General features: G+C 38.5%; 2 protein-coding genes across 2 annotated transcripts; one reads left to right on the top strand and one right to left on the bottom strand.

Annotated features, from left to right (window-relative positions):
• The first annotated feature begins 112 nt into the window (after positions 1–112).
• Positions 113–9,082, top strand: ankrd13a (ankyrin repeat domain 13A). The gene is made up of 15 exons (XM_062417698.1): positions 113–743; positions 2,177–2,312; positions 2,590–2,714; positions 2,804–2,849; positions 3,110–3,253; positions 3,349–3,538; positions 4,331–4,397; positions 4,511–4,592; positions 4,711–4,772; positions 4,858–4,988; positions 5,112–5,269; positions 5,396–5,530; positions 6,714–6,874; positions 6,967–7,031; positions 7,179–9,082. Exons 1-15 carry the CDS (start codon positions 636–638, stop codon positions 7,375–7,377), a joined length of 1,809 nt encoding a protein of 602 aa, XP_062273682.1. The 5' UTR covers positions 113–635; the 3' UTR covers positions 7,378–9,082.
• Positions 9,083–15,361: 6,279 nt separating this feature from the next.
• Positions 15,362–22,424, bottom strand: slc6a4b (solute carrier family 6 member 4b). Its single transcript, XM_062417700.1, has 13 exons — positions 22,196–22,424; positions 21,069–21,203; positions 20,669–20,888; positions 20,378–20,516; positions 20,116–20,250; positions 18,657–18,760; positions 17,537–17,664; positions 17,335–17,447; positions 16,754–16,885; positions 16,544–16,643; positions 16,309–16,409; positions 15,549–15,716; positions 15,362–15,442 (listed from the first exon to the last, which is right to left on the bottom strand). The coding sequence occupies exons 1-13, from the start codon at positions 22,422–22,424 to the stop codon at positions 15,362–15,364; spliced, it is 1,785 nt and encodes a 594-aa protein (XP_062273684.1).
• Positions 22,425–23,664: the final 1,240 nt, after the last annotated feature.

Here is a 23,664-nt window from a genome sequence, read left to right on the forward strand (position 1 = left end):
CTCATATCGACATGTTAGGCAATACAGTCGATTTATTGTCTGGATACAATTAATTATAATAATTATAACTCGCCTTAAAATATTAATTATTTGGCATATGTGAAACGTAAAAGTATGAAACGGAATTACGTTTTATAGGCACTTTTCTTCAGATGTTATGTTCTGGACACCCCCATACGGACGTGTCGAATGGTCGCATCCAAACTGGAACTGACAATTTTTCTGAAGGCGTTTTTTTCTTATTTACAAATCATGTTTCTGTCACTCAGTTACTCAACGGATTGATGTTATCACGCATATATTAATTTCAGTTTTAGAAATGGTTTGGTAAGCGCCTGTAATTGTGCGGTATCCGTTTGATTAAGAGGCTGTTTTATATGTAGGACACCCCTGTCATTATTGTGTGGTACTCCTGGCACTTCCTTGTTCAAAAGTTTTATTTAGAGGAAGACTTGAGGAAAAGTTGTGCCACCGGCGTCCAAATTTCGACTTTGTTGTTGTCAGTTTTGAAGGTCATGGTTCATATTTGTCGCGAAATATAGCATAACTAGCGTGTAGCTGTCGCAGTTTTCCCATGGCTGTACGTATAAGAAGCTGGCTAACGTTGCACTGAGATAGGCTCCGCAAAGAGGAAGATGTCCACAGCTAACATTAGCGAAGATATCAGAGACAACTTTCCACTGCATGCAGCAGTGTGGGAGAATGATTACAGGACATTGGAAGAAAAAATAACGTTGCCACAGGTGAGTAAAATCACTGGAAATGTTACACACCTACACACCGATGTTTTCTAGCTCGATTAAGCCAGAGAGAGAGAGAGCTGTTAAATCTGCACAGCCGTCCCAGTTAATGTAGGCCAGTCGTGTTGACAGATGCTCCGTAGTGTCACACACAGCACGTTTAAATGCTTCATCAATACATCCGTCTTCACTTATCAACAAGTTTGGTTAGCTTGTTTTTAAAAAATGTATCCCAGCCTAGATTGATGACCTGCTTCCGGATGTTATTAGAGGGTAGGGTTACAATTTTTCTGTCTTAAAACAACAGTCAGTTTCCCAAATAAAAGGTAAATATTTTTGCTGAACATTCCTCTTGTTCACACTGGCCATTAGAAGATGCCTTCATAATGCATAATGTGAGTGATTGTGGCCAAAATCAACAGTCCTGTTTATCTCAAGCTAAAGTGAATCTTACACTGTTCAAATGAATCATTTCAAGTAGATATCTTTCAACGTTACAGTCCTTTTAGTGCCAAAGTCCCTCTTTCTGTTTCTATACTTCCACAGCAGCTCAACCAGGAAACACTATCTGAGGAAACGCAAAGAGGAAATTTGATGCTAAAAATACTGTAAATGTGGCAGATATCAACTTGATATGACTAATCCAGACCGCTGAAGTCTCATATTAGCTTAGGATAAACACAAAGTGACTGTGTGTACTCACTGTGAATTTTAGCTCCCATTACACTGAAAGCACATTCGAAGAGGATCTTTAAATAGCCAGTATGAACAAGAGGAATGATTACAATGAGGAAAACCTCTTTCACTGTTCAAAGTGACTGTTGTTTTATGACACACTTGTAAAGTTATGAACCTATCCTTAATGCTACTAACCCAATCAGTTGCAATGCAACTTACAGACTGTCATGAATTGTGTCATTATTATATTAAAGAGTTTATAGTGGTGATGGTATCTTGTCATTGATGATTTAAAAAAACCTGTTTTTGAGTAATCAAACCGGTTGTTGCAGTCACTGTAATTGTTACGACATTACCATGCTGAGAAATAACAAGCTCACCTTAGCAATGCGAGTCATATGAGGACCAGACATGATGCTGAGCTTTGTCAGTGAAGTGACTACTGTAATCCTACATCATTATCAGCAATGTATACCTAAATTGAAAAGTGTAAAACTATGACTGTATGAGATAATCATAATATGAAATCCCTCAGTTACAGTACAATTCACGCATAATAACTAGTCCGACACGTCTATCAGTATAAACAAAAATGAATTGTTATTTTGATGCTCTTTTGTTCATATACATGTAACAGTTAATTGTGTCATGTTCATTGTTAAGTATTTTTTATATTAATTAAATAAGTCTAATCAGGTGCTTAGATGTTAATCAATTAAGTAAAACCTTGATAATAAATTTCTTCCTGATTTTTTCAGAATGACAAAGAGGCTTTGGATCCCAGAGGTCGGTCACCTCTGCACCTGGCTGTGTCACTCGGGCACCTGGAGTCAGTGAGAGTCCTTCTGAGACAAGGAGCTGAAGTGACTAAAGAAAATGCCAATACTTGGACAGGTTAGGCATTAATCTGGCTCCTTGTTATGATGAATGTTGCCTGGACTTGTCTTGCATGTATGCTTTTTGTGGTTTTATGGGTTGTTTTATCACTTAGAGCCCTTCCAGGCGGCTGTTAATGGGATTTCTGGCATATCCTCCACTCCTTAATTTTCGCTGGTTAATGTTGTCATTGTTGAGGTTTTTTAATGCAGTTGCTGCTCCTGGTGAACAAATGCTGTTTCCTTGTATGGTTTGGTGGTTTGTTCACACTTGTCTGTCTCTTGTCTCTGTGCAGTATTGCAGGAGGCAGTCAGCACCGGAGATCCAGAGATGGTTCAGTTAGTGCTTCAACGTAGAGACTACCTCAAAGCCTCCACTGCTCTGGAAGGAGTGCCTGAACTGCTGGCAAAGATCCGAGAGGTTGGACTTTATACATTTTCCCATTGTCATGTCTTCCACAACAACATTTAATTACAAGGAAATGGCTTTGTCTGTCTTTTCATCCACAGTCTCCAGACTTCTACATGGAAATGAAGTGGGAATTCACCAGTTGGAGTAAGTTCTTTGTTGATAGAGTACCTGTTAGTTATCAGCAATTCAGTATGCAAAAGAAGTTATCTCTAAGTGCACTCTTGCGCTGTGACCTGCAATTAAATGTTCAGAGGTTTTATCAGGTCCTACAGAAAAACCGACATACTGTACCTGCCTCTTTGTAGTTGAAACATTTGTTATGGCTTATTAATGAGTCACATTGTTTTTCATGTGTTGATACATTTCTTTCCATTGTGAAACATTCATATTCTGTTACTTCACAGTCCCTCTTCTGTCCCGGGTTTGTCCAAGTGATGTTTGTCGTATTTGGAAAAGTGGCGCCAGCCTGCGAGTGGATGCCACTCTCTTAGGCTTTGAAAACATGACCTGGATCAGAGGACGTAGGAGCTACATCTTCAAAGGAGATGGTGTGTGTTTTAACTCTCTTTCTGAGTTCTCTCTGTGATTCACACATCAATTTCTGTAAAATGATATAGGTTTATCCCTGACTGTTTTTCAACAGATTCGTATGCAGAGTTGATGGAGGTGAACCACGATGATCAAGTGGTTGACACTGAACGTTTCAACATATCCCAAGAAATCGAGGATGTCACACTAGAGTCAATGAACCCAGCGGATCAGGAAGTTGCCAAAAGGTTGACTACTTCTATTGTCAACACTTATTTGGACACCAAGGATATTGCTTTTGAAAGGCAAGTGACTCATCTTTTAATCTCGCCCCCTTTCTCACAACACACAGGAGTGCCAACTTCCTTTGATCTGCTAAGAACAAACTCCACAGTGGCAGTATTTAATGAGAGCTAACAGCTCAAATAGTATTTTCATACATGTTTAAATATCATTACTCTCTGAGTGAGACTACTGTCCAAACATTGATTCCATTTGGCTCGTTAATGAATGTGTACTTATGTCTTCTGGATGAAAAAAATATCTCCCATCAAGTATCTAATTAACATCTAATTGTGTAAAATGCAATACTTAGTTATTCATTTGGAGGATGTCGAGTTTACCCTCACTTGTCAAATGTAAGTGTTTTGAAAGCATAAAAGTTAACCCAAGAGTGTTATAACAGATATTAATAATTAGGAGAAATTGAATGTGGTGTGTGCAACTTCTTGTCTGTGTCTGGCTTATCTTTTTTCAGATAACGTCCCTTTAAACACTGTTGCATTTGACAGACAATTCTCATAGAATTGTCTTTGGCTGATAATTGGCAGCAGTTATTTTCAGTTGCCAAAAAATACTAACTTATTAATAATAACATTAATGATGGCCACATTCAAACCAGGTGTTCAGTGCTGTAGCCTGATATTATGCACATTGGCAAAGATTAGTGCAAATGGTTTAAATGCAGTAACAGTCTACTTAAAATGTTTCTTGTGTCATTCTTGTGTCAAATTTGTGACATTGTGCTATACATATGATGGTGTACTTTTCTTGTAATGATGATTTTGTTTTTTACAAATTACAATTTTTTTTCACAGGACCAAGTCTGGGATTTGGGGCTGGAGGTCTGACAAAACTGAAGTTGTCAACGGATTTGAAGCAAAGGTTCACACAAGTTATACTTTTTTAAAATAATTATAACTGTACAGTATATGTGTATTGTCACAAATACGAAGGAGGCTTTTTAAGTGTATGACGTTGGGCTCTGGTTTGCTCAGGTTTTCAATGTGAACAACGTAAATGTGGTCATCAGGACAAGAACAGAACATCTTACAGATGAGGAGAAAGCCAGGATAAAAAGTAGGGGGAATAAATTCTTCATATGTTACTTTGTTATCCTTCAGCATTCATATTTATATATCTTATAGCATAAATAGTTCCCTTTTTCTCCAAATGAATAACAACCTACTGTTCAAAGGTGAGAGGAACGTCCTGGAATCTCTGTTGGGGACTGTGGAACAGCACATAAGCGCACAAGGGGTAAGATGTACATTGAGTAATTACATAAAAATAATGCTTTTTGTTCCTACCAGACAGCTGATTTGATAAATACTTGATCCTACAGGACCTGACTCTAGAATACGCAACTGCCACCAATCCCACTGCCATCACTCCACAGGAATATTTTAATCCTGACTTTGACTTGGGAGACAGAGACATTGGCCGACCCATTGAACTGAGCATTCGAACACAGAAGTAAGACACTGAGCTTTAGAGCTGTAGAAATCTTTATTCCTGAGAGCTGTGTGTTTTGTAAGTTTTCCATATGTGAAATAAACTTGTGTGTACATTTGAATAGTTTTAATTAATCTTGCGCAGGTTCAAAGGTACACTGTGGATGAGCGAAGAACATCCCCTGTCTCTGGTGAAACAGGTGACCCCCATTATTGACCTCATGGCCCGGACTAGTTCCCATTTTGCACGGTTACGAGACTTTGTCGCCCTAAAATTTCCTCCTGGATTTCCTGTTAAAATAGGTGTGTGTCATTCCTGTGATGTTTTATAGAAACTACACTTTCAAGACAAACAAAGTTATACCATCATTCCCTGTCTGTTGTCCTTTTAAAAATATCTAACATCAGTTGTGGTTTCTTCTCCTGCAGAGATCCCTCTGTTTCATGTGCTGAATGCCAGGATTACCTTTGGTAATGTGAATAAATGTAGTACTGAAGAAGAAGCAAACACAACGCCAGCAGCCACACCAACATCCTCAGGAGGAGAAGAAGAAGAAGCTGCAGGTAATTAATGCAGTCACTTAACGCATCAGTGTATTTAAGTACAAGTTGCAATAGATAGATAGATAGATACTTTATTAATCCCGAAGGAAATTAAGGCATTCAGTAGCCCATATTACACTATTGCAGTATCATCAGAAAACTTCTGCATGTGGCATGACTCAGAGTTGTACTTGAAGTCAGCAGTGTAGAGGGTGAACAGTGGGGAGGGGAGCACAGTTCCCTGTGGCGCACCTGTGCTGCTGATCACAGTCTCAGATGTGCAGTCCCTCAGTCTTCCTGTGAGAAAGTCTGTAATCCAGGTTATCCAAGTGAGAGTATGCCCTGTGTAGCAGATAGAGGATGGCATCCTCCACGCCCACATTCTCCTGGTATGCAAACTGCAGTGGGTCAAGTGCATGGCGGACCTGGGGTCTTAAGAGATGGAGTAGCAGCCGTTCCAAGGTCTTCATTAGATTGTGATGTGAGAGCAACAGGCCTGAAGTCGTTGAGCTCCTTTGGGTGTGCCTTCTTTGGGACCGGTATTAGGCATGCTGTCTTCCACAGTGTAGGTACCCTCCCTAGTCGCAGACTCAAGTTGAAGATGTGCTGAAGTGGCTCCCCCAGTTCCACAGCACAGGCCTTGAGCATTCTTGGGCATACTCTGTCTGGGCCAGCTGCTTTACTGGGGCACAGTCTCCTCATCTGGTCAGCTGGTGGAGGAGGTGTTGGGGATTTTGCTGCGGCAGTGATGGTGATGGCAGAGGCAGCAGTAGCAGGGCTATCAAACCTGTTGTAAAGTTGGTTCAGCTGGTTTGCCCTCACCACATCACCATCTACTGTGCTGCTGCTCCTCCCGCAGCTCATAATAGTTTTCATGCCATCCCAGACCTCTCTCAGGTTATTTTCCTGCAGCTTTTTTTCCACCTTCCTTCTGTACGACTCCCTGGCCTCTTTCAGCCTGACCCTGAGTTCCCCCTGTACACGCTTCAACTCTGTCTGGTCTCCATCCTTGAACGCCCTCTTCTTCTTATTAAAGAGGTACTTGACATTACTAGTAATCCAAGGTTTGTTATTTGGAAAGCAGTGTACAGTTTTTGTGGGAACCACAACGTCCATACAGAAGATAAGGTAGACGGTAATGTAATGCATAATTAGTCATTATGTCATCTCTAAACCGTGTTTCCTCTCATTTTCATCCTTCCAGCGCTGCCCCTGTTTCAGGTGTGTCCCTCGGTCTTTGAGGTGCCTGCCAACTACCACCGTCGAGGGGGCAGCCGCCACACGCCTGTGTCCAACAACGACGAGGAGCTTTTGCAGTACGCCATCCATCAGAGTCTCCTGGAATCCTGCAGAGGCCAGGGACAGGTCAGAATGCTACAGTCATATTATTTTCAGCTGCTCTTTTGCAGTTTATTAATCACACATTTTAAGTGCTCTCCATGTTTATGTCAACGTAGGAGGGGATCTGGGATGATGCTGATGGGGAATTAACTGACGTAATGCCCAGTAGCCAGAGTGACAGGTAAGAACACAGGTTAAAGCTGTTAGCATCACAATTACATGATTAGCAGCTCTTGCTTTAGGGTTTGGAGACCAGTGACTGACCTTCTTACATTAATTTACTGCTGGGATTCAGGCTTAGACTGTATATCTTTCCCTGTTATTCTAGGAGTATCCCAGAGGGGGTGCTGGTGGAATACAGTGACACCGCCAGCCCTATAAGCTCCAACTCTGCCTCTAGTCCTGACTCAGACCTCCGCATGGCCATGGAGCTCTCCGCACGAGCTCAAGAGGAAGAGGAGAAGTTGAGAAAGCGAGAGGAAGAGGAGCTGGCGATGATACTGCAGCTGTCACTCACTGAAAAGTAAAAGGAAAAAGAGGGAATAATAATAATAATAATAATAATAATAACACAACATTTCCAGATCCAGAAGCAACCACCACACCTCAATTTTCCTTTCCAACCACTGTTGTCATCTATGCAACCGCAGAATTTTTTTATGTAACAGGCAATATCAAACTCTCGGTATCCAATATTTTCCAAAAGGTATTTTTGGTAAGCGCATACTCCTTTATATATTTCTATCTCCACAGGGTGCGTCTCCATCTTCAGGCTTGATTCATGGACTCCATAACATAATTTCAGAGGGGTTTTACTTATTTTTTCTTTTCCAATCTAAACTGCAACAACACAGTTGTGTTGATCATATCATAGTCTGGAGGAAGGGTCAGATGTGGATAATTAAGGTTCAATGAACAAAAGCTGACTACTTAGGTGACTTTGTGTAGTGTTGGCACTCAAGTTTGGCACATGAGGTCCAAAGCAATGTTTGAATTTCGCTGGTTTAAATTTACTTGTCTCAGTCTTAGATCAGAAAGCGAGGATGAAAAATGCCTTGCAGGGTCAAGAATGCAGTATTGTAGACCTGGCGAGGACAGATTTGAGTGCCACCACTGCGGCGTCTTGCTAGAGTCACTTTGTTGAGGACCATGAATGGTTGGACAATACATTACTGAAATCTCAGGATTCAGATTTTACACAGTCCCTTCACTTTAGAATTGGGTTTGTTAATCAGTTTAAAAACTTGTGGAAATTTCAAACAAATGTTTTTGTTTGGTTAAAAAAACAACTATCTCATATGCATATCATTCAGCCATACCAATATTATTTCAGAAAGTTAAAGTCAAAAGTTCATAAATACTGTTCAGAGAGGTAAACAGTCTTTGCTGCAAAAAGGCTCAAGGATCAGACTTTTTTTTCTTTTTTCTTTTTCTTTTTAATTGAACATTTTCTTCCGATTTCATGATGAGGAAGAATGTATTTTTGTTGATGTGTCATCAGCTGTCACTGAGCAACTGCAAGCAGTATCACCTCAGCTCAAAAACACCGTAGCAGAGACCAGTCTGTCTGTGGACGTACAGTCATCATGCAGTTTAGAAGCAGTCACACAACCAGTGTTGCAGAGATTATTCAGATTTCTGATGGCAGTCTGTCCTAATGTTCAGCCTTTTGTAGCCACAAACAACTCTAAACCTCCGAGCAGAAGAAAAGACAGCATAGACTTGATGATCAAACATGCCCACTATATGTACAGTATGTAGACTTTGTTTCTTCAGCATGTGCCAACAGATTGCTTTGCTGTGATAACGCTTGGTGGAGGAAAGTGGTGATGACGGTTTCATGTTGTGCCACTCTGTCTAAACTTTCAGAACAGATTTTTAAAACCTATTGTAATTTAGGAAACAAGATGAAGAGGTTTCAGTTGTTCCAGGGTGATGCTGAGTAACATGCATTAACCACTATAGTTGATTTCACTGACAACCAACCACTTATCAAAGGTCTCGCTGCGTTGCTGTGTCTGACTTTCAGGGGCTCAAGCTCACAAACTACTAATTATAACGATCAAATTGCCAAACTGCTGAACGGTTGAGTTTAAAAAGGCTAGCTTTGGTGAATTTAATGGAGATCTTTATAATGCACCGTTGAAGCTGCAAAGTTTTTTTTAATGTTAAAATTTTAAGAAAATGTTTCAGTTTCAAAATGTTTTCTAAAATAAACGCACTTTATTTCCATGAGGACTAAAATGTGACTTCATGTTCTTTATTTACAAAAATACAGTTGACACACAAAGGAAACAACTGTATGTGCCTTTCTTTATGTCATGAGATCGATATTTTGTTTATATCAAAAGTTCAGGTTAGCATCAGGTTCATATGATCATTTATCTCCAGTGTACAAATGGGTTTATGTTACAGTCATACTTCAGTCACAACATCTGCACTGGATATAGTACATAAAGTATACTGTAGGGTGATTTTACTGTGCAGGATACACTGCTACAACATAGAAATAATCAGTTTTAGTAATAGACACTGCATTATCTAAATTAAAAATCAAAATGGGTGTTTGCCATTTCTCCAAATACTTGTATTTGTATTTACTTTTTGCATCTAATCATAAAATCATTTAAAAAGCAGAAATTGGGACACTCATCAGACTAATCATTTACAGAACAACACAATATTACTGGGTCTATTCTTTATTTCAGAAAACCGATTTGATTTTCACATTTTCATCTCTTGGTACCGTTTCATTTTATTCCTCACGAAGGAGGAGCCACCATCAACATTGTTTCCACTGTAAATTAAAGCTACCATAATACTTTCACTTCACTGTAATCTCAATTTTGCTGGAGAACGCCACACTTATTGATCAACTTTACATTCAAAGTGGATAAAACACATACACAACCTTAAAAGCAAACCAAATATAAATACCTGCTTACAGCATTTCCTGAGGATTAAAAGTACTTATGTGTCACATGATTATGAAGATTGAAAATAAATTGTAAATGTAAACTCGTGAGCAGATTTCTACTATTAGGGGAAAATATCAGTCAGCTTTTGGCACCACTTGACTTTAACCTGCACAGGAGGCTTGATCAATATAGTTTCAACTGAGACTGAGTAAAAGGAACTTTTACTTTGTAACGCTACTTTTACCAATTTAATCGATTCACAATTTAAGGCTAATTAATCTAATTTTCCTTTCAAAAGGGCTAATAAGACATAGATAAACTTGCAGCATTTCCTTTACATCAAATTAAAAAAAAAAAAAACGAATAGTGTGACAGTGGCCCAGATTAATAAGAGTAAAAAGTAGTTCATTTATATCAACCACATGTCACTGTGGTCACATGATTATCTTCATATGTAGATGTGAAATTAAGAAATGATTGCATCCAGTTGTACCAGCAACATTTATGGATCGTGTGAAACATTTCTAACCCATTCAAGCACATAATGAGTCTTTAAATAACCTGGTTTCATAACAAAGGCAACCCCATTTCATGTAGACCGGTGCAGGCTGGGTGTTTTCAGTGAAGCTTGCTGGCAGCTCAGTCTGGTCCCGTCGTAGTGGTGGTGGTGGTAACCCGGTGCTGGAATACCGGCCGGACTGCAGGTTTGATTCTGGGTCTTTATCACCACCTTTCACCGTCGGGACAAAGGTTTGTAGACACAGACAGCCATGATGATCATTAGCAGCAGCAGGACTCCGAGGACGCTGCCCATCGTGACTGTACGGACACAAACACAGGCTGTAGAGACCAGCAACAACACGTACACACACAGGTGTTGATGGTTTAAACATGTCCTATGTGTGCACTTAGCAGGTAGTCGCTTCTAAGAATAAAGAGAACTGGCACGGATTTGACGTCCATGGCACCTTGCAGGAGACCCGCCTGTGTATCTCAGCATAACTGCATGCACCGACAGGCCTCACGTTTGTTTACATCAGGTCTTACCCAGATCCTGCTTGTGAAAGTACACATAAGCTCTCTCTGACAGTCCGGAGTCCTCCTGTTGCCCGCTGACTGACACACTAAAACACATTATCAAGGCTAAAGGGATGAGATGCAGCATCATAGCGGTGGAGGCTGGAGGAGCGATGATGATGATGATGAGAGTGAGAGTGAGAGTGAAGCAGTCTTCGTCCGCTGTCGGATCAGGGTCCTAAGGCCGCTGGGTTGTGTTTGACGATTTGAGCTGTCAATTAATTGATTAGTCGAATGGTATTTTTCAGTAGTGATTAATAATAATTTAAATCTTTCTTTTTAGGCTTAAGGAAAAATATTGCACAAAACAGGGTTTGGTCTGGAAACAATAGTTCAGTTTAAAGACAAGTAAATATTTAATGATTATTCGGGTCTAATTAGAAATTATATTTTTCATAAATGTTAAGTTGCGTTTTCACCTGCTGACATATTTCACATTTTTGTATTTCCACCTGACCTGCTGTGACTGACTTAAATGTTATCTGCTTCACAGTGGTACTGTGGAAGTGTTGAAGCTGAATAGTGTCTATTTTAACCTTTAATAAGTATTACAGAAGAACATTTCCACCTGCCAACAAGATTTTCTGAAATGCATGAACTATGCGTGTTACCTGCCGAAAGTAAGGACCAAATTATATTGTTCTAAAGGAAAATTCTTAGGAAATTATTACAATATTAATAATAAAGAAAGGTTCCCCAAAGTGCCCAAAAATTACATACTAGTTCCTACTTCTCAAATGTTAATACGTAATGTGAATATGTACTGGGGATTTTTTGGTCCACTATAATAGTAAATTGAATATTTTTTAGGTTTGGGGCATCAGGTTTTCTGACATTTTATAGACCAAACAATGAATCCGCTAATGTAGACTATAATTAGCAGATTCAACTATGAATAATTTGCAGATAATACCAGTACTTGCTTGCAGTCATGTGGAGCTCATGCATAAGAGCTGGTTGATTGTCATATTGCTGATGTTGAGTAAATTGCATGGACATTTCTGGCATGACCGTAACAGGACACTGACAGGTGCTGGCAGGTAGGACGACTGTGGCTCTATAAACGTTAAAAGTCTCTTCTTCTCATACTGGTAACCATCAAACAAGTGTGAGACTTCCATCACATTTCCCATTTCTGAAATGTCAAAGAGCAATGAAGAATTGATATAAAGGTCAAGCTCCTTGGGGTTATATCCTTATATAATTACTCTGCATGACTGATGTATATGGCCTTTACCTTCATCCTCCATAGAACTTAAGAGTGCACACCATTACTAACACTTAAAGCTTTTATTATTCGCTAGAGGAGCTTAATGAGCATTAATGAGCATTAGGAAATGTCATTCATGCTTGTCTGAAATTAAAACTGGAGGCCTCCTAATCACAACAAGAAAACATTTCATTAGAGAACTTAGAGATCCTGTTTTAATCTGAAGACATTTAAACTGAAGTAATATTTTCTGACTTGAGTAAACATAAATTGACTCTTATAGGCTTTATAAGCGTATTAAGAAAAAGCACCCTTTGTAGTTATGAACTTATTATGATCCTTTGAGCATTGTCTTTTTCACCTCGTCCCGTTGACATTGTCATGACAGCTGATATAAGGGAGCAATACATAATCACATTGCCACTTGTTGATGTGTCAGGTCTTTACATCATGTCACTCAAATGATGCGAAATCTGTACAATAAAGTAGAATCAATTGAATAAAGATTAAACAACCAGACAGGTGTGTTTTGAAATGCCTTACAAATCATCACATTCATGCACAAATGCTATAAAGATATAATATTGACTTTTTTATCCTATTTTTGATGGGCTGTAAGTAACAATAATATGTAGATTCAGACATTGATATTTTTGTAGTTTATATGTATGTATGAAAAATCAGTCAATTAAAAAAGACAATATTGAAATAAATCAATCCTAACTATCTAATACACCCAGATATATTAAAGTGAGAGATACTATGTGATAAATCTATCCTTGTCGGTGCTGTAACTACTAGAGTAGCAACCAAAAACCACAACTTGCAAACTGTGTGCCTTAATGTAAATACAATAATAAAGATGTCATTCTGTACATTCCGACTGCTGTTTGTTGTCAAGTTAAGTCACACATTTATATCTCATGAGCAAATAATCATTGAGTTGTGTATCACTGGTATTATAAATTGTGAATGCTTGAATACACAAACTGAATTGTGTAACTCCTGAAATTACTCTTTTTTATTTTCTCTTTATTCATATAGTTACTGTACTCTATAATGTAACAATCAATGGATGCACTGCAGCTGATTCAGTCAGAACATATCTGCATCTATGTAGTCATTTCTTTCCTTTATATGCTGCTTGTCAAGCTGCTCATGTCAGGTAGAGGAGAAACCATCTATTTAGCAGCATCTCTTTTATGTGTCTCCTGTGCTTGCCTGTTGCCTACTTCAATAGCAGTCACTGACACAAAAGGGCTTTGATCTACACGTCCGTCACCCTGCAGCTCAATGGGGAATCATATGTTCCAAAACACTTTATACTCTCATATACGTTCATACCTGCTGTCCTTGAAGTATTCGGGCCTGGTTTACCCATGAAAATCAGTTGTATAAGTAAGTATCTGAAGGGGGCTGTTCATGGGAACTGTATGTGTGTGTGTGTGTGTGTGTGTGTGTGTGTGTGTGTGTGTGTGTGTGTGTGTGTGTGTGTGTGTGTGTGTGTGTGTGTGTGTGTGTGTGTGTGTGTGTGTGTGTGTGTGTGTGTGTGTGTGTGTGTGTGAGTGTGTGTGTGTGTGTGTGTGTGTGTGTGTGTGTGTCTGTGTGTGTGTGTGATAATTTGAAGGTGGAGGCCGCTCTATTCCCTTGTATGTTGATGGATTCTGGATATTGCAAATTAGCTTGTTAATTAGAATATCTAATAGAGGTGAGCAGCATCAGCCATCAGCCATTACAAAGACATGGTGATCACCATATGGAGATTTTGAACTAATCTCTTACTTGTTCTCCCATACATTTATGATTGAGGGAAAAAATACAGTGGCCATTTTAATGGGGATAGTGGAATTTCACTGCTTTAAATTCTCTGTGATGTTTCATTTGTTTGTAGTTGTATATTCTTTTAGGAATGAAAAGGAGCACAAAGATGGAATATGTAATTTATACTATAATTCATTTATAGACATCGTACTAGTACAGAAACAAGGTTAAAGAGAACTAAATTCACACAACAATCATCACCTTGCTCATCACATTATTCTCTGACTATAAAGAAGGTGTAAAGCACTTTTAGATAAGTTATAACACATGTGACTAAGACATTTACTGTATATCTGCAAAAAAATGTCAACAGTCTTCAATTAGAGAAAGTGAAAACATTGTCTGGAGAGGCACAATATCAATACAACCTTTACAAATTTTGTACATGTAGTGTAATATTTAGGCAGTTTAAGGCAAAAGAGGCTATATGGAGTTAACTGAAGCCTTCAGACAAAGACCCATGGTTATTTTTTAAGTAATTTGAAAAACCTGTTTGCAAAAAGTCGCCTGGAGTTCCTTAAAAATGTTCTTGTGGAACAGCCTCAACTTCAAACTCAAAGTCTGTTGATTAGAAAATTGAAAAACATCATCTTTCTGAAAACTATAAAAGGAACTAACATGATTTTTGACTGACTCCCTCATTTATCTCCATTACAAACACTTGTGGGGAAAAACATAACTTTTTTTAGCAGGTGTATTCAGCAGCTGGCCTAAAATCCTATGCAAGACTGCATTACATATAAATATATATAAATATAAAATACAGCATTAACAAAAATAAAGAAGTGACTGTAAGTTAACACATTATTAATCCTTTTCTTTATGGGCTGAGAGGTACTACTTATCTCCGAGAAAAACCACACAGAATATCCGTTCAAACTAGCAGAGCTGGTAACAGTTGGTGTGGAAAAATATGAATTTACATACTTTACAGTATGTTTGCCACTGAAAGATAAACAGCCAATAAAACCCACTTTTATTACATGAAAGGACACGTAAAACACTGCTCCTATCCTGTTGAAAAAAGAAACCTCATTGTTGCTGCACCTGTTGTTTCCACTGTTACCATAGCTGAGCATGCCGAGCTGATTTCATCTAACGTTCACAAAGTACAGAAAATATTGAGCTAAACAAGAGAAAATACCCCTGTGCAACTGAAGTAATGTGCTGAATGTTACATATAGCAACACATGTTGTTTTTTTCTTTTTTTCCCCTTGGCATATTGTTCTTGTGAGATAGCGGACAAACTGTTGAGTTTATGTAATTACTATCGACTCGATTCATATATGCAGCTAAGGTTTGACTATTGCTATCTCTGTAGATAACAAATTTAGCAGCATTTACCATTTTACAGAGTGTTTGACCTCAGGAGAAGGCAACAGTCAAGATGTCACCAATAATTTAAAAGTGTGGTTTGAATTTACAAAAAAAAACTACAAGCAGGAGAACAAGTTTGTTTTTCATGTCTAAAGGTGTGTTTCTTTTTACGGAACAGCAGCCATGTTGAGGTTGTCAGGGTGGATGTCTGGTATAGTCCTCTCTGGTCTCAGGCACACCGCCAGCCTCTGTGGAAAAGGGAAAATCCAGGGAAGAAGAGGAGAGATTTCATTTAAAAGGAAATGTGTAAGAAAGTTGCGATTCAGCTTTTCTGAGGATATCGAATCCACCGACCTGTTTGAGAGATCCCGGGGTCCACACCAACTTGTAGACCATGTAGATGGGGATCCACATAAAGGATGAGAAGCCAATGATGTATCCCACTGTAATGCTCCAGTCTGGGTATTTATAGTCGAACAGTGTGAGATTCGGCGGTTTCAGCAGGGAGCTCACTATGATATACTGAGAGTTGGGATACATAACATTTCCATATGTAAATGTAATATCAGAGAGGGGTAATATAACTGTTAATCTGTTATACATTATAAAAGAAATATACAAAGGAACTTATGATAGTGTAATAATGAAAAATGTCAAGAAGGCAACCAGAGAGACGGATGCAAATAAGAGGCTAGGATAGTAAACTGTATGTAGTGGAGGGAAACTGACATTTACTCACAAATGTTTTTCAATATTTATGCTGCACAGAAAAAGTTTTGAATGAGATATTTAACATAGAGGAGGGCTTAATGTTCAGTGGGGGGGTTATGCTGTTAGGTCTCCATAGGCTTTCAAAGGCCAATTCCAGTCTTCTTTTGATCTTACACTCCCTTCTTCTTGGTCTACTACTGCCCATTGATCTCCGGATGACTTTAATGGATGGCACTTATTTAACCTTTCTTTTAAAGGTCTTTGTTAAAATGTGTGACACAGAAAAAACAACCTGTGTTTTATGAATTATAAATTGTAAAATCATCATTGACATTTAGATCCACTTGTTGCATGTTTACTTTAAATGTAGATGAAAAATATTTTCTTCTTTCTTTTCTCTTACCGCCAGAAATGCTGGACTGATGGCGACCCAGCACACCTTCCAGAATAATCCTGGAGATTTTCCCAGCATGGCTTGTACATCATTGCTAAACCTTGTGATGCCTGAAAGCAATGACAGAAACGGTCACCAACAGTGTTTTTATATTAATTATAAATTTGATTATCAGTGTTACTGATTGAATTTAAATGATAAAAGAAACTGAAAACCAGTCAACTGATAATAATGTCTTGTTTACCATAGAACCAGGAAACTGCAATGGCCTCGAGGAAACCCACAGCAATGATGGAGCATCCAACCCCAAACTCCTCCAGCAGCTTCACCACATAGGCACCACCCTGTCAATTACATTTTACACTGAATAGTCACATCAGCTGTCATCACTCGTTTTTCTCCATTTGAGCAACAGACACTGCTATAAAACCAGTTTGAAGTGTGAAAAGCTTACATTTGTAAGGGTGCTTAGAGAGCCCAAGAAGCACACAACTACCAAACCCAGAACAAACAGTTCACGTCTGTGAGACAAATAATCTGGGTATTCATCCAACACTGCAGTGATGATCGCCTCCAGCCCACCAAACTGAAACACAGAGAAGGAGTGAAGGAGTGAAGTGTTTTTAGATGGTTAGTTATGCTATTTAAAAAATATTATATCAAAGTATACTGTATGTTTTTTTTTTTAAATTTTTTTATTTTATTTGGAACTCTTATGTCTGCTAATGACACTTCAGTAAATGACTGTACAGTATGTAGGCTGACATGTTACATGTTTTTGTTAATAGAGTGAGAATTACCAATTTTATTGAAATTTAAAGCAAACGGGCAACTTTAATCTTTGGAGCTGTTAAGAACATTACATTTAGACATGATAAACATGGTAATATTTAATAAAATCTCATCTGCAATGTATGAATCTGCCAATAAAGGTTTCAAAATTACATAATTCAATTAGATAGGTTGTCTAGCTGAATCCTGAAATGACATTTTAGCCTTCATTTACTCAAAGCGTCCATATTTCACATTTCGTACCGTGCTGTCCAGTCCCAGCGTGATCATCATCACAAAGAATATGATGGCAAAAAAAGTTGAGGCCGGCAAGTTAGCAATGGCTTCTGGGTATGTGATAAAGAGTAAACTTGGCCCTGAAAACATAAAAACATTGGTAAGAATATTAGATTTTTAATGCAGTTTTCCTGTTCTGCAATTTTAAAAACAAAACTCTGTTGCTCACCTTTATCCCTGGCTACGTCCTCCACCTTCACTTGCCTCTTCTCGGCCATGTAGCCCAGTACCATGAAGATTACAAACCCTGACACGAAGCTGGTCAGGCAGTTCACCAAACTGGTCACAATGGCATCACTGTAGAGGGGGAAAACAACCATAATTGGATGTTTTGAATACAAATAAAACAATTTTTTTTGCATTTCTCTCAGCGATAGTGTTGCTGTCTGTGCTGAAAGCCGGTCAGCGCTTTGCTGACCTGTCTGACCTTTGTTTAATGGGCTCCTTTTATTATCTCTTCAGCCTTGTTATGTGGCTGACACATGAGGACACTCCTGGCTAGCAACCACAGACATCTAAGCAATAATACTAATGAGGAATAGACCACTGAAGAATGAGGTGTGTTTGAGATATAAATCTATCTCACCACGTGATGTTCTTGGAGTCATGCAATAAGCTTTTAGTGAAGGAAATCTTCACATAAAGTTACACAGAATGAATCATCATTATATCAGGGGGTTTACTTGAACAGCAAAATTTAAAAATACCAGCGTTAAAACACGTGCACTTGATCTTATCTTGGTGATCAATCTAAATAAACGGTGAATTCTTTCTCCCAAAAGACTCAAAATATTCTCATGTGCTTATCAAGAATCATTATCACAATGGCATTTTGTATTTTTTTAACATGTTTGATAGAACTTGGAGTCAGGAAAATGTTGAAGAGAATCTCTGTTTTTGCCACAAAGTCTGCCATATGGTTTTCGCTTGACAGCTGGGCCTGAGTTCACTCATAATCTGTGTGTTTACTAACGGTTTGCTCACATGCCAATCTGCTCTACTTATCACATCAGCTGAACACACCATTAGTCATACTGGAAGAGGACAATTTAATTTCTTGCTCTGCTTACAGCTTGCCATTCTTAGCCACCATGCAGTATTAACATCAATAAAAAACTTCACAGTTGCTCTTACAGTTCGCACAGGCAACACTGTACACTTATGTCATTAAACTCAATTCAAAATGAGGAGTGCACAGTGTAACTGCCTCTACTTACAGGCATCAAGCTGTGTTTAAGACAAACACAGGTTCCCATGACTCAGTTAGTTTCAGATCGGTCGCTTCTTACCGATAGCAGTTGTTTGTGAAAGGGTTGTAGCTGGAGAGCGCCAGGAGCACCCCAAACCCAGGTCCCAGAGAGAAGAATATCTGAGCAGCAGCATCCACCCACACCTAGAAAAGGTAGAGAGAGAGAGAGACAGAAAGAGTTACTATACTATCTGGGAATATAGCTGTACAACTTCTAGGTTGCTAAGGACATTTTTCAGTAATTCGCACATAGTGAGAGACCATTTCTTCTAAGTCTGTATCACCTATTAGTTTCTTTTAAGTCATTTAACATCACCTCCCAACACAAATAAATGAAGGTGTCATCAAATCCTCCTTCACTTATTTTTCTTATTCATGTTCTGATCCCTCACTATTATTTGCCAAGCTAATAGGTGTTGTGTCAGCCATATAGAAATCTAGTTGCCGCACAGCTGTACGCAGGGAGATCTGAAGAGGAGCATGCATTCGGCATTAAAAAGAAGAGGGCAGCGCTGGATATTGGTGAGTGAAACAGAAAGGGAGGCTTTGTTAATGGGCAGAAAATCTAAACCAATTATGCATCTTATTATCCTGCTCTGTGGCTTATTTATGCATCTCATTTCATCTCATTCATATTCCCCTCCAACCAAAGCACTCACATGTTTAACAAACAACCACACCAAGCTGGAGAGGAAGATGAGGATGTTTGAGAGAGCTAAAAACACACAAGCAGAGTCTCAAACGACTAAATATATCAGGTGAGGAGTGCAGTGGAAATAAATGCAGGTCTATGTAAAACTACTGCTTTTCTTGCACAGAAGATCCAGATTTCCTTACATTAGTCCAGTAAAATCAGTGCTCATGAAGAACTCCTAAATGTTTCTGAGAGTGTGGAGAAACTCATGTCCATATTATCTTCAATCCTTCCTCAAGTCCTTTGGAAAGGTTACACACAGAGAAATTGAGAATATCATTTAATTTTTGTTTTTTATTAACTATAATTGTTTACTTCTCATTGTAAGAGCAACTGCTTTGAAATAAATTAGCACAACTGTCAAAATTAATAGAAATAATGTGGAAAATTCACCACATGGATAAAAAAAACGAAGAGGCAACGTTTGTTTGTGGGAGGAAAAAGATGAAATAACTGAACTATGTTAAATCAACATGCAACAATTAACTATTTCCTATACTGCCTAAGGCAAACTAAGCATGAACTCAACTTTATTTTTCCCTCTCTTTCTTATTCTCTCTTCTTCTTTTTTGTTCTTTTAATATGGTGCACATTGGGTAGAGTGCCTTTAACTAAATGAAAAGTTATTCTGTAATTACACAACTGCTTTTGAACTGATGGCATGGATAATATGAATAAAGCAGTATTCAAAAAAGATTCTCAAGGTAGCAAACATATGAGGTTGCTCATTTTTCTCTTGTTGTAGGTAATTAAATTGTGTAATTGTCTGACAAACCAGCTTACACACCAATGTTTTACAACTTACACTGGTCTCCAGCAGTTTATCCCACTGGGGTTTTAGGTAAAACACCACACCTCTCCAAGCTCCTGGCAGAGTGGCGCCACGAATTAGCAGGATGAAAAGCACAATGTAGGGCAAGGTGGCAGTCACCCATACTACCTGGAGTGGAAGAAATGGATTAATCCTAAAGATGTACATAGAGAGAAGAGGTATGGTTGAAAGTTAAAAAAAAAAAAAAAAAATCAACGATGATCTTTTGGTGCTGTGAGGCACTACAATGTGTTACCTTCCCTGAAGTCTTCACCCCCTTCCAGAGGCTGAAGTAAACTATAGTGAAAATTAGAAAAAGGCAGAGCATCAGCTGCCAGCGAACGCCCCCGACATTTTTCAGCCCTGATGATTTGTGGATCTCAAGAACATTTCTCCTGTTGGGACAAAACACATAAATCATCAGGCATTCAATACACAAGACAACTTCTCCTGTTGAAAAAACAATAGCAGACCATATTTGTATAGTGTACAACTGTAAAGCTATTTATGTTTGCTGTTTCTGTTACTCACACTTACATGCACTTACGTGTAAAATTCCTCTGCTGGAGATCTGGAGGAATTTGTCCAGGTGACGTTGTCCATGTCAAAATAGTTGGTGCAGTCAACGGTATTCCACACATTGTCACAGTTTGTCCACGGCAAGACACTGGAGAAAGAGGAGTAGAAGTAGAACAGGGCCCAGGCGATGATGGTGTTGTAGTAGAAGGACACATACAGGGCGATGATACAAATGGCATATCCTATACCTGAAACAAAAAGTGAAAGATATGAGATTTTTACTGGAACACTCTTAAAGATCTTTTACTGGTCCTGGAATCAATTATATCATTAATAGTTTAGTTCAGTTAATTCTGACACATGGATTTCCTAAAGTAACTGGATTTCATCTGAAAATAGCCATTGAGCACAATGTAAGGAAGTCTTACCTTTGAAAATGGGACAGATGTGTTTCCATATGGAAATGGCTCCAGTTCGGTGGAACTGTCCCAGTGCCAGCTCCATGTAAAAGAGTGGCACACCACCAAAGATGGCCATCAAAATGTAGGGAATAAGGAAAGCCCCTGTGCAGGGAGGCACAAGGATATATGTTATGTAGGGCATTTAATGAGGATCATAGTGTCACTTTTATGTCCCCTATCTTGAATGTATGAACATCCTCAATTTATCATTGCATGCCAGTGACAATGCAGAGTTTGAGATGGTTTAAAATATTAAATTAGGATTACAATTTGAAAATCTGAGTTCTCACTGGCTTCATGTTTACATCAGTTAATCAAACTATTGTGTAAATTATGGTTTATGTCCCAGGGGGAATTACAAGAATCACAAATCTTCATTTGATCAAAGCATGAACAAAAAAATATCATTAAGGCTATGTACAAACTGGAATTGACTGCACAACATTACAAAATGAAATATCTCCTGTTTATTCCATTTTAAAATCTCCATGATCTTATTTCATTAATGGCTTTTTAATCTGGTTTATATGTGTCTTTTCATATGGTCTATTGTCTATTTTATATCTTATCTAATGCTGTTTTAATGCTAATATAAGGCACTTAAATTGCCTTTTTGTTGACTACCTTACAACCCGATTGGCTGTATTTTAACCAATGCTTATTTGCTGATAAGTGTTGAATAAAGCACAACATGCATGAGGACTTAACAAGCTATGTTGAGGATGAAAACTGCATAGAGAAAACGCTTGTTGTGTTGTCAAGTGTTGTCAAGATCCTGTACTGTACCAGTTATTGATTTATTTTTTATTGTATTTTATTTTTTAAGTGATAGATACAGACTATGTCCTGTGTCATAAAGTGATAAAACTTCTAAGTGGACTTTCTATAGATGTGAAGGCTACAGATGCACACTTCAGCGCCATGGACAGTTTCAGCTGCCAATTGCGCAGCCTCAGCCTGTTACCTGATTCATCACAAATATTCTATTTCAAGACTCTTCAAACTATCTGAAGTGTTTGCCCAAGAGGCCCAACATAATCCCAATTTCTAAAATGAAGATGAATGGCCTGCTGTAAAATCTCTAAAACACTTACCGCCACCGTTTTGGTAACATACGTATGGAAATCTCCAAACATTTCCCAGATCCACCGCAAAGCCAATGACAGACAAGAGAAAATCCATCTTTTTGCTCCATTTGTCCCTGGAGTCCGTCTGTGTGATGACCGGCACCGGGACAGCGTTGTTGTTGGAGCTGTAGCCCGGGTTAGGGGAGCCTTGGTGGGTCAGACTGCCGGCCATGACCGCTGAGTCCTGTCGGGGCATCGGGCTGTGAAAAGTCAGTCAGAGGACCAGCTCCACGGAGAGGAGGATGTTTCTGCTATAATGATGACAGGGCCGAGTGGGAGGAGTTGGACAGGCTGCGGTGGACACTTGGGGATACCTGTTAGTGGAGAAAGATATCAGAGAGGTTATGACAGCAGCTTTTAACACCTTCACATTATGGATCACTTTATAGTAGCTTTGTAGTTCCAGTAGCATATTGAATGGTTTTAAAAGTCCTCTAGTTAACCAGTAGTTTAGATTACAGCTTTTCACAGTTGCTTTGGTGAAATTATTCACAACATACTTGTACAAAACAGAAAGAGCATTTCTCATTCTTTGTTATCATTTGCAAATATTTAATGAAAGTACACAAAATAAAGTACAATTTTCTATATTTTGAACAATCATGATTCAGTATGTCCTTATGATCAAAACAGATTATGTTTCATCCTAGTTGAATAAGTTTACTCTCAAAAATATGCAAGAATTATTTAATTGTGCAAGTCATCACATGCAAAATAGTCCAACTCATTGTCAAAATCTGCACAGCCCATGTTACATGAATTGCATTTATATGTAAAGGTTGTAAAGTCTGCTAAATTCATAAATTTGTTGTCAGGTGAGAATATAGATAATAGATAAACCAGTGCCACGTGCCGTTCAGTTATCTTACAGCTGTAAGTCATGTATAAAACTTGAAGGAAACAGATTTACAACAGTTTCTGAAGATGGAGGAGCTTGCTCAAATGAACATTATACAGTGGCAATGGAGGTGTAAAGTGCACAATCATAGACCACAAAATCAAAGACCACAAAATGAAATGTCTTTGCTTGCTGCAGTGGATGCTGCTTGTGATGACATAATAGCAGAAACGTGCCAAGAATGTTTGCTCCGTATTTTATTACTATACTGCTACATATAGTAGACCTATGTTTTGTTTCAATCTTCTTTTTTCTTCGGTTTAGTGTATTTTACTGTGTTTGTTGTGTAAGTTGTTTTTACTCACATTACATGGAGATCTAAGTGCTGTGTTGCTTTACACAGTGTAATGTGAAACCTTGCACTCTTAAAACCAGTGTCTGAAGTAAAGTGAAGAGTACTCCTCACTGCTGATAGCATCAGAATACTCTGATACACAATAGCAGTAAATTCGCTTCAGAAAAATAACAGTTTAATACAGTAGGCATTCAGTGTCAGTGAAAACATGTAGGATAAGACTTTGGAGATGAGGAACGCACT

This window comes from Scomber scombrus, chromosome 4 (assembly GCF_963691925.1).
Source record: "Scomber scombrus chromosome 4, fScoSco1.1, whole genome shotgun sequence".
Taxonomy (NCBI): domain Eukaryota; kingdom Metazoa; phylum Chordata; class Actinopteri; order Scombriformes; family Scombridae; genus Scomber; species Scomber scombrus.